Raw genomic sequence first — 14290 nt, 5'->3', positions numbered from 1 at the left:
GTATTACTTAATATTTTTTATTATATACTGGCAAATTGTACGAATGAGACAGTATTCCGCTTTATGAAATCACATATAAATTCATTGTCTTAATCAAAAGGTAACGAAATATTACTATTATATAAGAAATTAATAAGGTTTAAATTCCTTTTATCAAACTTCTTTGTATTAATCAGCACCTGGGTCACATTTCAGTCAGTCTGAGTGTCAAACTATCAATCACTTGTTAACAGTCTATCAGTCTTATTGCTTACTCTGAGTCAAATATTTTTGTTTTACCTTATTAATTCATTAAAAATAAAATAATTTACCCTTAACATAAAAAGTCTTTTATTATGGGTTTCCTGACAATATTGAAGAAGTTACGGCAAAAGGAAAAGGAGATGAGAATACTTATGTTGTATCCTTTTTATTATAAATAAATTTTAATATAAACATCTGATTGTTTCACGGCCAATAATTTCCTTAGCACTCGTTTCCAGAGGACTAGACAATGCGGGTAAAACTACAATATTGAAAAGATTTAATGGAGAACCAATAGACACTATATCTCCAACCCTCGGCTTCAACATCAAGACTTTAGAACACCGTGGTTTCAAGCTGAATATTTGGGACGTCGGCGGACAGAAATCACTCAGGTTACAATAAATACACTTCTTGTGAGAAATTTACATATATTCACAGTTTGCAAAGCAGTTTTAAATCAAGAAGAACTGAGAAAAAAGTAACTTTGTAAATTTAAAATATCTTTATTCTATTAGAAAGATCTTATCAGACTCTTATGATATGTCAAATCTACCATCAGTTCGGAATGATTCCGTGATGAGAAATGACAAGATACTCGGCTCATATTCTTTTCAAATAAATGTACATGTTTACAATAATACAGATTCATTTAAATTCAATTTGCGGCAATCACTACAAATAATGCCACCACTCCAGCTAGGAACAGGCCAACCAATCCGGGGCATGCGCGGCCGCCCACCCGCTCACTATTTTATAAATATGTCAACTATATCAATAGGATAAGTAGTATATTCCTTGCAGTTAGTTAATACACACACAATTTGGTCGCCATATAGTTTTGTGTATATACAAAACTATATGCCGATCACAAAATAAAAAAGCATTCCTTTAACTCACACCATAAAAAACACTGAGATCTTCAGGCCCATATCTGGTGTTTATAAATTATATATTTTTTATTACACATTTAGGTATTATGGATTAAAACACATTTATATTGTAGAATCATGTTTTTTAATATGAATGCTTGTATTGAGGGTTACATAGAATGATTATATTTGAGTACCCTACATATTTGACTTTTTTAATAAAAAGTTATATTGAGGGTGACAATAAAAGACACACACAATTATTGTTATACAACATTAGGTCATATTGGAAGAATTACTTTGAGAGTACGGACGGGGTGGCGTGGGTGGTGGACAGTGCAGATGCAAGGAGGCTTTCGGACTGCGCACGGGAGCTGCACTCACTGTTGCGGGAGGAAAGGCTCGCTGGAGCAACGTTGCTAGTGCTGGCTAACAAAGCAGATTTACCTGGTGCATTAACTTTACAGGAGATTAGAGAGGTGACCTTTTCATTTTTAAATACAATGTACTTTAAATATTAACATATTATAAGCGGGCAGGTATTTGTACTTGTTCAGAGGATTTCCACTTATAAGCATATCGCCACTTATAAGGTACGACAACTCATTCTGCACATTGCCATTTAAAAACGGGGAACATGCCCTTTCAAATAAGTAGTTTTAGTGACACAAGGCAAAAATATATACATATATATATATATATATTTATTAGTATGGGTACAAATACTTGCATATCTCATAATGTGTTAAGTTTAACAAAATTTATTACTCTTGATTCTACATTAATATATTTTTATATAAATTTTATTTTGTAACTGATTATAACTAACAGTAACCTCTTGGATCAATAAATTTCATTTAGCATTTCATGTAACGTTTATTATAACTTCTGCCCTTCCTTTAATTGTTGTAGGTTCAATTCCTGGCATAGTACCAACATGGGTTATTCATTGGTTTCAATCCACATTATGATATAAAAAAATATGATGTTTTTATAACATGAAACTATAGTGCAATGTTATCTTTGTACCGTGAGAGGAATCAAATTCATGACTATTGGAAGTAAGGCAATGCGCTAAACTGTTCGACCACCATGAATGAAGTCTTGATAGATTGTATTCTTTTGACTCTACACAATGACAGTAAATTGATTTTGTATTTACAGGCCCTAGATCTGGACAGTATCAAGACACACCACTGGCGCATTGTACGATGTTCAGCTGTCACAGGAGAGAACCTTCTAGATGGAATGGATTGGATGTTGGATGATATAGCTTCTAGGATATTTACTCTAGACTGAAACTCATCGGTTTGACATCGGTCAAAATTATGCTTGGATGCAGAAGTGCTTTGTGTCCTTGTGTAAATGTTAATTGATCTGACAGACAAGGCAAAGCTATGTCTTCCTTTCTACACATATTTTCCACAAAGCAAAAGCTGTATCATATTATTTAAACAAAATCCTAGGCATAACACATAACACTATTAAAAGCAGCTAGACCCTCAACTTAATGGGTATATAAATGTTTCCTTTATAAAATCACTGGAATAAAATATTAAGTAAAGCTTATTAACTCATTAAGATACATATTTCTTGCAGCAAATGTCACGCTGGCCAGAATAATATCTATAGACTACTTTCTCACAACGTATACACTTCAGTACATAACATATCTTTCCCCCCAGATTGTTCAATAGTAAAACAACACTATTTCAAAGTTCAATTTTATTTTTTAAATTCATATCTTGCAATCGGCTCATCAAGTCAGCAGATTCGCCATTTGCACTCGTCTAAAGCCTGTACCATAGAGTTAACTAATTAAGTCATAAATTAACAACATAAACCTTATTCTTAGCATTCTCAGCCAACTGAAACAGTCCTTTCTACAAACACAGTCAAGAAAACCGTAAACCACACCACTGTGTCTCCCAAACCACGACGTTGGCAAAATCACTGACCGCATTTGGTGGAAGCCATTTAAATTAAAAGAAGAAGAAATAAACCTTAATAATGTGACTAAATTCTATTGTGATTGTGGTGTTACTTAAAATGATAATTGATTTTTGCGGGAATCTGTTTATAGAACAGAACTGCATCTCCAGTGAGGAAACAGTCTCATTTTACTTTACTGAATTTTTTTCGCATTAGTGTATAAAATCCCAGGCATGTCTTTTAAGCATACTGTTTGTAAGGTCAATAATTGTATCGCAATTACAATTCACTTTTATATTTCACTGACCTTGCATGTTTTGTTTAATATTTAAACAACTAATTACTATGCTATTGATTTTACCCTTTGAATGGTTGGTGAGTTATTCTGCTTCACATGAATCATCTTTTTCAACCTGAGACTCTTCATCGTCCAAGTTAAATTCGACTTGAGATCTCATTTTCTTGGAAGATAATGTAGGTGGGGATCATGACAAAGCATTCTTTGTCCTTAATAACTCAACTGAATATCCTGTCATTACAATATCTTGTGGCTCTGATACTCCAATGATGTCAGCTCATTTTTGTGGAGATGGTATAAGCACATGACTTGCATTATCACTATTTCAGAATGAACGGTTACTCAAAAACATTGTTTTTCATTGAGAAGATTGTACAGTGACTCAATTTATTATTGAGGATACATCTTCAATACATGCTCTCTTCTTTTCACTACTTGAACCAGAACTTTCATCCTCTATTTTTCTGTTTAAAGGATAATTGCTAAAAGCCATTGTAGTGTCGTTTTCAGCCCCTATATTAATGTCTTTGTAGTGTCTTCAATAAATTTAACGATGGATCATTTCTTTTTGTCACAAAAAAATAGTTTGTCTGGAATATAGTGATAGATTTATAACCCTCAGGTAAATGTTCACTATTTTTCTTTAACCATTCTGTTGATTTGATTGGCATGTCCTTTATTAACATTTTTATCTTGGAGATACTAAAGTTGGGTAGCAAGCAACAATATAACTCCCCCTCTAGATTTTTAAGAGTAGCTTTTCACAATTACTTCACCATCTAAATAAAGTTCATCGCCAGTATTCCTGATTGAGATGCCTGATGTTAAATCAATTCTTATTTCATATCTATCACAATGTATTTTATCCATTGTTGTTTTTCTATAATTTATTTGAGGCCTTGAACAAAAATTATGAAATCGATTCCAGGAACAACTCTGGTTTGCGTCCTCCTCAAACACTGTCCCCATCGACACTGGAGACCTCTGACATCGACCAGAACTCCAGATCTGGCGCACTGACGTCACGACTGGAACCTGCCATTGGTAGGCTCTCTGTACTGTTCTGATTTTCTGGGGTCTCCTCTTTCCAGCAGTGCTCCGCATCTCCTTAGGAAAGACTCCTGTATCATTTCTGTCCTTACACCGTCCTTATCGGATACCTTCTGCACTCCGTCCTTTGCGGACACCACTTTCTCACCGTCCTTCACGGACCCAACGGTTGTATTTTTTTTTTATTTCCATTTCTGTTCCCACGAGTATGGGGCCATACAGAGCCGGCATTGTATTTTGCTACCGGTTGGTAGTCGGCCGGAGTTACTCCTCCGAGCCGTCCCGAGGAACACGCTAGCCAAAAAGAATTCCAGCAGCGTGTTCCGCGGGACGACCTGTCCCTCGCCAGGTACCGAGCTTAGACAAGAGGTTTTTTTATAGAGGTTGACTCCTCACGGCACCGAGCGATTAAGCCAAGGACCCCCGCTCCCACACTGGGCCGATAGACGTGATCACCGACTCCCAGTGCAGGTTTACGGTTTGTAGTCAGTTGCACCGAAGTACTGTCCGGCTGCGCAGTTAAGCACCCACCGGACCGGAAACGAAAAGGAAAAGAGATAATAGGAAAAATTTAAGACAAAAGAAAGAGAAGACAAAAACAGAAAAGAAAGAGAACAAAAAATTGCCTACTCCTATTTCGCCGGATTATCGGCCGACATAGTAGCAATAACCCGAAGGTACTACTACCATCCCGATCAGGGCGCACCAGAACCAAACCATTGCTCGGCCACCATTCCCCGCGAACGTATCCACCAGGATAAGGAACCTCCCAATGGCTGGAACATACGAGGAGGTGGTCCGACCACGACTCCCCTTTTCAGGTTCACCTGTCTTAACTTCGATTGAATTTGAAAATCGAATTGCACCTATCTCCATAGAGTTTATGGCATAATGTAACAGTTTTACTTGATTTTCTCTTAATCCAATCCAAAAACCTTTTTGTATCATACCTTTTACAATTGTATCTTATCTGCTTTAATGTTTTGGCTTCGAACGTATCAAACTTCTTCAAGGAAGCCAGCAATAATGGATAGTACTAAGGCTTCTTTAGTTTTGTTCTATTTATTGATATAGACAAAAACGCATCACTATTTTCTCTCGCCGCCACTATTATATGGTCTCAAAACACGTATTTCTTGAATCACAAATCACACTGGCCAGAATGACATCTATAGACCTTTTTCACAAAGTTCCTACTATAGGACATAACAAAATATATTTTTTATTGGTGATAATGGAATGGTGCACCCGTCTACGCTGGCGGGGCACCAGTGGAGGATGATAAGATGAGCAGTAGCTCAGGTCAGTTAGCCTATCGTGACAAATTCACCAAGAATTTATCACGATGGTATCCAGGGGAACCGCGCGGAGGTCAACCTGACAAAATATATTAGTTAACTGAAAACCACACCCAAATTGGTTAAGCAGTTAATGAGTTAGTTTAAACGTATAACAATTGTAACAAAACTTTTTTTAGGTTCTATTATGTACGTATAATATATTTTTCTCGTATCTTTCATGTACAGACTATTAAGTATTGTCAGCATCTTAAAATTGCGCTCATAATAAAATAAAGCACTGATTCAACTTAATGATGGAAGTCAACTGAACGAGGATCCATCAGTAACATATTTGATAATTATTATGTACATATATTTAAATAAAGTTTATTATATTTTTTGTAACTATATTGCCGTTTTATTTCTCTAAAACTACAACAATAATTATATACCTAATATTGTTTCAGTAACTTCAGGACACCTTTCATAATACATAAAAAAACTATACATATAAATAAAATTGGAGTGTCTGTTTGTAATGTTGAAATAACCGTTTTTTACCACAGGCATATGAATATAAATACATTCTTCATAAATTTCGATCTATTGTGGTAAATATAAATTAAATATATTTATTGCATTTTTCATAGTACATAACAAATATATTACTTCTCTTTTATGTATATATGAGCTGTACTTGCGACTTCGTTCGCGTGGAATTTAACAAACAAATTATTACAATCCTCCTTATTACATCCTGCAACAAAAATACAACCTGCCAGACAAAAATTGTAAAAAATGATATTTTGGTGTATGTACCGTATTTATATTCATATGCATGCAGTAAAAACCTGTTATTTCAATATTACAAACAGACACTCCAATTTTATTTATATGTATAGATAAGAATCTATGTGTGTTTAAATGCATGGACAAATAATATCATAGTTAATTTTAAACTTTCGTGTTTAATATACATTATTTAAATTATTAACCGGGTCTTAACACGAATAATTTTATGGCAAATAAAGGTATTATCTAGTGACGGTAGATGAAGAAAAAACTGCTGTCACCTATCTACATTGACATCGCTGTTACTCCAGTCAGGTCGTGAGCACTGCTAGTGCAACTTAGTTGAAACGTCGAGAGAGGTAAATACCTTTATTTGCAATAAAATTATTCGTGTTAAGACCCGGTTAATAATTTAAATAATAAATAATACTATGGTAATAAAAGAGATTTACACTTTCCATCAATCATATATATTTCGTGATTTTCCATTCAAGAACAGGATGACAACCGTATCGTTGACATAAATTGTTTTTCCATTGAAGTGTTACCTTATCTCACATCTATATATTTTACATAATTCAGTACACAAACTTCATCAGCGTTAGGAATGATCGGAGTTCTGCTCCTCTTTGTCAGGCTGCTCCTTCACCTCCATTTGGTCGGTCGTGGTCTCCGCAGGCCGGCTTTCGTCTTGCGTGTCCGTTTCCATCGTTGAATCCTGGTCTTTAGTTGTATTTTGCTGCTCAATACTGGTGTCCATTGTTGCGTCATCTGATACAAAAAAGTTAAAGACATTTTTAGGAAATTCCTGCCTACTGCCGATACCTTCTCGTGAAGATAGGAACATCAAAAAGTTAGAGGCATTTTTAGGAAATTCCTGCCTACTGCCGATACCTTCTCGCGAAGATAGGAACACCTTCTCGCGAAGATAGGAACATCCTTCTCGTTAAGATAGGAACATCAAAAAGTTAGAGGCATTTTTTGGAAATTCCTGCCTACTGCCGATACCTTCTCGCGAAGATAGGAACACCAAAAAGTTAAAGGCATTTTTAGGAAATTCCTGCCTACTGCCGATACCTTCTCGTGAAGATAGGAACACCTTCTCGCGAAGATAGGAACACCAAAAAGTTAAAGACATTTTTAGGAAATTCCTGCCTACTGCCGATACCTTCTCGTGAAGATAGGAACACCTTCTCGAGAAGATAGGAACACCTTCTCGAGAAGATAGGAACACCAAAAAGTTAGACATTTCTAGGAAATTCTTGCCTACTGCCGATACCTTCTCGTGAAGATAGGAACATCAAAAAGTTAAAGCATTTTTTGGAAATTCCTGCCTACTGCGGGTAGCTTTCCTACTGGACGTGAACATAGACACATTTTTAATATTCTTATATTTTGTTATAGAGACAGGGGCGGATCCTGAATTTATGGAGCCCTTAGCTAAATGTACACGGGGCCTACCTACCGTACTTAATTATATTATTAAACTAAAAAAAATACACCGACGACCAAAAACAAGCGACCAGAAATTTCCCGTTTCTTTCGATAGACGCGCACTTGCATGGGTTGATTGATCTCAGGGTTGCCAACCTTATGATTTTAACATTCATATAACATAGGCTTTTAATATTCTACATATTTTTTTATATTTTAAATATCATTTCTGAGGATTGGGGCCTTTGGAGCCTCGGAGCTCTAGGCTGCACCCCAAAAAAACCCTTAGGTAGATGCACCCTTGTATAGAGATATAAGGGTAAAAAGAACCAGACTACGTAACTTTCAACGTTTTTAATTTTCTTTTCATGATTAAACCTCTTAATGGATCTAATGAAATTGTCCTGCCGATAGGATAGACCTACAATGAGATTCAGTTTATATATTCCTTTATTATCCATATTTAAAATAGAGGTACTCTTTTTTACTATTGTTTTTATAAACATTTCTATGACTGCGCTTTTATAATAAACGTGTAAAAGCATATATCTTTTTCTATCATTAAATATTACTGTATTTATATCAGGCTACTAATGGCCACATTATAAATACATTCTATATGTGAATTCATATTATAATCTATACATATAAATAAAACAGTAGTATCCGTTTGTAATATTGAAATAACAGTTTTTTACTACATGCATATGAATACAAATACAGTACATACACTAAAAATTTTTTTTTTACAATTTTTGTCTGTCTGTCTGTTTCGGCTAATGTCTGAAATGGCTGGACCGATTTTGATGGATCATTTTTTTGGCAGGTAGCTGATGTAATACGGTTACTCCGTAATTCCGAAATTCTGTTAATTCCGAAATACTCCGAAATTCCCGCGACTTCGTCCGCGTCGAATTTCACTTTATTTGTAAAAGTAGCCTAAGTCAGCCATCTCAGAGATTAGCCGGAACAAACAGGCAGATAAAAATTGTAAAAAATGTTATTTTGGTCTATGTACCGTATTTATATTCATATGCGTGTAGTAAAAACCGCTTATTTCAATATTACAAACAGACTCCAATTTTATTAATATGTATAGATGTATAGATGAAAATTTTACACACAATACCTTTTTCTTCCTTTGGTTTAATATCGCTATTTGAAGCATCCTCTTGCCGATCATCAGCATCACTGTCATCCTTGTCTTTCTCATCTGCATCCATTGCGAACTTATTCCTTTTACTTCCTTTCTCATCTTCTGTCATTTCATGATCTAATGCTTCTGAATCTTTATGATCATTGTGTGTTGATTCTGGATCATTCTCCTTGGCTCCAGGTCCTCTCATGCGGAGACAGCGCTGCTCTATCCGCTGCAGCTCCTCTTGTAATTCTTGTCGTTTTCTTATCATGCATTCTGTGAGTTAAATTAAAGATTTGTATAAGATACTTTGGTACTTCAATAAGGTTAGAATTAGATCCCTATATTTACACAATCTTATATATAAAATTCTCGTGTCACAGTTTTCGTTCCCATACTCCTCCGAAACGGCTAGACCGATTCTCATGAAATTTTGTGAGCGTATTGAGTAGGTCTGAGAATCGGCCAACATCTATTTTTCATCCGCCTAAATGTTAGGGGTAGTCCACCCCTAATTGCTTTTTTATTTTAAGGCAAAACAACGTTTGCCGGGACAGCTGGTATAATATAAATAATCAGTTTATTGGTGAGAATTTAAATAAATTATATTAATAATAATTGACAACCTCGGTGGTCTAGCGGTCTAGCACACCGCTTTACGTCCGATGGTCGCGGGTTCGATTCCTCGCACGGCACAAATGTTTGTATTCATCAGTATGATTGTTTGTGTCGGTCTGGGTCTTTTCTATGTATAATATGTATGTATTTACAAAAAAAAAATCTATGTATATGTATATATTGTATAGTACCCATAACACAAGCTTTAGGTAGCTTAACTTGGGGCTAGATGGCGCTGTGTGAATTGTCCTGAAATTATTATTATTATTAGTTTATATTACAGTTTGCTTTTTAACCTTTTAAATACTGAGAAAGTTGACCAAATTAGTAGCTTTTTCATACTCAACTCAGCAGCTGTATTGTTATCCTTTTACATACTTACTTTCATGGAATTTTCTACTTGAATTCAACTTTTCCGTGGCCTTATCAGTCATTTTCTTAGGCAACCAATACACGTGGGGCCTGGCTTTAGTCAGTATAAAGTTGCCGAGGCTCTTTTGTGATGCCTCCCACTTCTCAAACTCCTGAACACGCGCCATCTTGGCTTCGAGGGCTTTAATGTTAGCCTTCTTGTGTTCTCTCTCTGCATACAGAGTTTTTCTTTCTTTCTGTTCTCTTTCTTTTTCTAATCGTGCCTGCTCCTCAATTTTGCGCTCCACTTGGGCTTTCTTATCCTCCTGTAAGTGATGTATAATAAAAAGTTATATAAAATTCAAATTCAAATCAAATCCTTTATTAATTGAAACAAAATTATACAATCTAAGATATCTATTTAATTAAAAGTTTAAAATATAAAAGGTTATATAAAATAAAGGAAAGAGAGGAAGGGGAAGACCAAGACACAGCTATATCAAGCAAGTTAAAGAAAAAGTTGGAGTCATGTCGTATCAACAGCTAAAGGGACTGATAGAAGATCGTGGAAGGTGGCAGGAGATCCACTGACAAGAGCACAGCTCTTGAATTATGAAGAAGAATTATGAATGAATGAATATAAAATAGTACCACTAAATCAATTGTAAGCATTCATTTAAATTCCAATGCAAAAATTAAGTTAAGTGATAACACATTTTTATTTTTTCTAGCTACTGTCCCGGCTTCCTCTGGGTGTACATGTATTGTACCTTCCTATTGAAACACTGGATCTATTAAAAAAAAAACCGCTTCAAAATCAGTTGCATAGTTTTAAAGATTTAAGCATACATAGGCACGGACAACGACAGTGACTTTGTTTTATACTATGTACTGATGTGTTATACAGGGTCCTAAAAATACATTATACAGGAATACTCCTACAATGCATTTTCCTATATTGTGGAACCAATCTACTGTTTTGTAGAGTGGATTACTGTATTAATTAGACATGTTATTAGATGTTCTGCTAGGGTTGCCAACTATTTTTGACAAAAAAACATATAAACTGGTTTGGTAATTGGCTAATAGGAAAAAAAAAGTATTTCTCAATTTCTATATTTCTATTGCTTTAAAAACATATTACAGTGTACTTTTAGCACATGCTAAATTTGTTTTGTTATCTTTAAATGTTGCAAAGCTTGTTTGACAATCAACATTTAAATTTAAATAAATAAAGAATTCGTTTTTTAATCTTCAATTATAATTTGTTTATACCAGAGGATCATTTTTATACAATTTCGTTGATTGTGAGTGACATCTGTGAGCTGTGACAAATGTCACAACCCACAACTGACATCTAACATTTCGTTCAGTAATTATAAATTGTTAAGTACCCATAATGAGTATTTTGTTTTATGCATCACAGTAAAGGTTGAAAATAAAGTATTTCTGCATACTTTATTTGTGTGTAAAATTATATATATAATTACCAAAAATAAAGTAGGATATGTTATTATAAAGTATGGTTAGAAACCAGTTTTTAAACCGGACTCGGGACATGTCCTGAGGAAGAGGTTGAAACACCTAGATTTCAATCATAAACAGTCTTTTGAATATTTTTCCACACTAAAAAAACCTTGATCCTCACCTTAGTCTGTAATACAATTTCCTCTTGTTTGAACTTTTGTAATGTGCCTAGTAGTGAGCCAAAGATGCGTCTATTGCGTGTCCTAGCCTGTTCATCGTCACCTTGGGCCCGTAACACTGCGGCCCTGGTGGGCAGCTCCCGACACACTGCTGATGGGACCCGCGCCCTCTTATTCCCTGGCCCATCGTCTTCACCATCACTGTCATGAACTCGGGCTGATAATCTGAGAATACAGAATTATATTGATTAGAATTTATTTTTTTTATTTAATCATTTATGTCAGGCAACTACGCCCATATTATAAATACCTTATAAACTAACATATATATAATATAATATTTATAAACTAATACATTGATATTGTCTGTGTGATCATGGCACTGAAGACGGCAATCTGCCACGGTAGCACCGATATACCACACCTTTCGGCCAGTAGTCCTCTTTCATGAAGGTGGGCAGCAAGTCGGTGGGGACAGGGGCCACAAACGCTTTGAAACTCGCGTTGTGACTCGACTTCAGCTGAATCATCCTCAATGTCAGGTTACTCTTAGTACAGACATAATCGACATGGTCCTGCTCCTTAGTGGCGTAATGTAGACGGGACAGGTACATTCTCGTGGTCGGTGTATCAGCACACAGCAGAAAGTTGGGCCCAGTGACTGCAGTGCCACAATGGTTCCTATTGACCCTGTTTGTGCGCCTCTTCTTTTGTACCACGACGAAGCCATCATCGTAGCGGTTACCAGTGGTAGCACACGTAGGGTCAATGTTCAGCGCCGTTTTTGACACACGCCGCTGTACTGAAGCAGTCGGTTTGCTAGCGACAACGGCGGCAAAATCTCGACGCTGTGGTTGCACCGAGGATTTTGTTGGCATTATGCTATGATATTGTCTATGGTCTTTAAATACAGTCTGCTAGGAATAATTACAAGTGATAGATAACTGTTTGTTACTTTTTCACAATTAAACTACTGAAAGTATACTAATGAAAATAACGTGATAATATCGTGAGGGTCTCGGGCTTGAGATTTAAAAAAGCAGTGAAGTTGAGGTAACAGCAAGATTATAGTAATACCTGCTAAACACAGTCTTGGTTTCATGTTTCCTTTTATTGAATTGGTCGTCGTTTTTATAATTATTGCCGGCCTCTGGAAATGAATTCCGGCCGAGCTGACGAGGTGCACCTCTTGCGTAATCTCCTGACGAGTTATTAAATCTGTAAATAAATAAATAAGTAATTGACAGCGGCAGTTGAGAAACATATTCAATTCATCAAGTTATATTCGCTAACCTATCGTTTGGGAAGCGGGTTATCTGTATTCGCTTGATGTTTTCATCAATTTTATATAAACTACTTTTCTCATTTTCTAATTGAGCACGTAAATTACTAAACGATATAGCTATTTCTGTACCCATGATGCTGGTAAAATAATGAAAAATATCAATAATTTGTCATTAGCACTTTGGTTTACTTTACAAGTTTTTTTTAATCACTTTACAACCTTCCACAGGTTACTAACAATTTTATTCTATATTTCTACAGATTAATAAGTTGAGATGTCAATCATCGTTTTAGTAGTATTTAAAAATTTATTTTATTACGTACATTTGTTATATTATTACGTATTATCTAAAATAATTATTATTATGATATGCAGTATTTTTATCTTTAAATATCTTTAGACAAATACTTTTACTAGATAACCTATCGTTGTACCTTTGTGTGCCATCTATTGGTAGATTTAGTCATGTTATTTTTTTGTTTTCACTACTCGATACTAGATGTCACCACAAATCACATTGTTGAAATTCAGAATTTATATAATTATGAAAAGACCGACAAAAGGCAAATTATAATAATTAGAATTACTTGGCCTCCCAAACCTGTTATTCTAAGTTAAGAAGATATAGACACAGAAACGAATTTTAGGAAAATTTTCAGAAAAGAAAATATTTTTAATACACGTCACAAATCAGCTAAAGATGAGATGAGAATGATGTCAGGTCAGTTAGCCCATCATGACAAATCAGTTAGCCCAGCATGGAGGTCAACTTGGTATATTGCTAGCAATAACATCATCAGTCCACATAGCTAACAATCCCCTTTAAAAAGGAATAAACTCGATTCTTGAAGGTTTCAATATTGTATCTACCATTACCATTGCCTGAAGGTGATTCCACAACGTGATAGCAAATGAGCCTCGGCTCAGACCGTTGCAATTTCGATCCCCGTTTGAACTGGATGGAGGATCGATCGGAGAGTACTACAATACAAACAATAGATCTTTGTAGCACTATCTGAAGCCCCTAATACGACGTCAGAGGGGAGATGGGGATTGTTAGTAATGTGGACTCATGGCCCCATTGCTAGCAATGTACCATGTCAGGTTGACCTCCACGCGGTTCCCCCTGGAAACCATCGTGATAAATTCTTGCTGAATTTCTCATGATGGGCTAACTGACCTGACTTCATGTTCATCTTATCATCCTTCACTGGTGCCCCGCCAGCGTAAACCGTTAGCGCAGGCGGGTGCTCCATTCCATTATTACCCATAAAAAAAAATCTATATAATCTTTGTGTATCTGATGAGTACTTTGTTTCTAACTAGAAATCATGTTTTGACCTCGAGTTCT

At 35.6% G+C, this 14290-nt stretch overlaps 2 protein-coding genes across 2 annotated transcripts; one reads left to right on the top strand and one right to left on the bottom strand.

Moving 5' to 3' along the window:
* The first annotated feature begins 244 nt into the window (after positions 1-244).
* LOC131843284 (ADP-ribosylation factor-like protein 2) lies at positions 245-4929 on the top strand. Its single transcript, XM_059191920.1, has 4 exons — positions 245-400; positions 483-638; positions 1396-1594; positions 2280-4929. The coding sequence occupies exons 1-4, from the start codon at positions 336-338 to the stop codon at positions 2412-2414; spliced, it is 555 nt and encodes a 184-aa protein (XP_059047903.1). The 5' UTR covers positions 245-335; the 3' UTR covers positions 2415-4929.
* Positions 4930-6926: 1997 nt separating this feature from the next.
* Positions 6927-13152, bottom strand: LOC131843299 (pinin). The gene is made up of 6 exons (XM_059191925.1): positions 12948-13152; positions 12732-12872; positions 11657-11879; positions 10040-10334; positions 9031-9315; positions 6927-7238 (listed from the first exon to the last, which is right to left on the bottom strand). The coding sequence occupies exons 1-6, from the start codon at positions 13070-13072 to the stop codon at positions 7069-7071; spliced, it is 1239 nt and encodes a 412-aa protein (XP_059047908.1). The 5' UTR covers positions 13073-13152; the 3' UTR covers positions 6927-7068.
* Between the last annotated feature and the right edge of the window lie 1138 nt (positions 13153-14290).

The sequence above is a fragment of the Achroia grisella genome, unplaced genomic scaffold (assembly GCF_030625045.1).
Source record: "Achroia grisella isolate CSIRO2021 unplaced genomic scaffold, CSIRO_AGI_Agris_v1 utg1086, whole genome shotgun sequence".
Lineage (NCBI taxonomy): Eukaryota > Metazoa > Arthropoda > Insecta > Lepidoptera > Pyralidae > Achroia > Achroia grisella.
The sequence above is the reverse complement of the archived record's forward strand: the minus strand, read 5'-3'. Positions and strand labels throughout refer to the sequence as shown.

Excerpts from the sequence above, each read along its gene's own strand:
- LOC131843299 (XM_059191925.1), bottom strand. The coding sequence starts at position 13,072 with ATGGGTACAGAAATAGCTATATCGTTTAGTAATTTACGTGCTCAATTA. Across the intron at positions 12,873-12,947 it reads ACCCGCTTCCCAAACGATAG|ATTTAATAACTCGTCAGGAG; the intron begins GTTAGCGAATAT and ends ATTTATTTACAG. Across the intron at positions 11,880-12,731 it reads ACCAAGACTGTGTTTAGCAG|ATTATCAGCCCGAGTTCATG; the intron begins GTATTACTATAA and ends CTGTATTCTCAG.
- LOC131843284 (XM_059191920.1), top strand. The coding sequence starts at position 336 with ATGGGTTTCCTGACAATATTGAAGAAGTTACGGCAAAAGGAAAAGGAG. Across the intron at positions 401-482 it reads GAGATGAGAATACTTATGTT|AGGACTAGACAATGCGGGTA; the intron begins GTATCCTTTTTA and ends ACTCGTTTCCAG. Across the intron at positions 1,595-2,279 it reads CTTTACAGGAGATTAGAGAG|GCCCTAGATCTGGACAGTAT; the intron begins GTGACCTTTTCA and ends TTGTATTTACAG.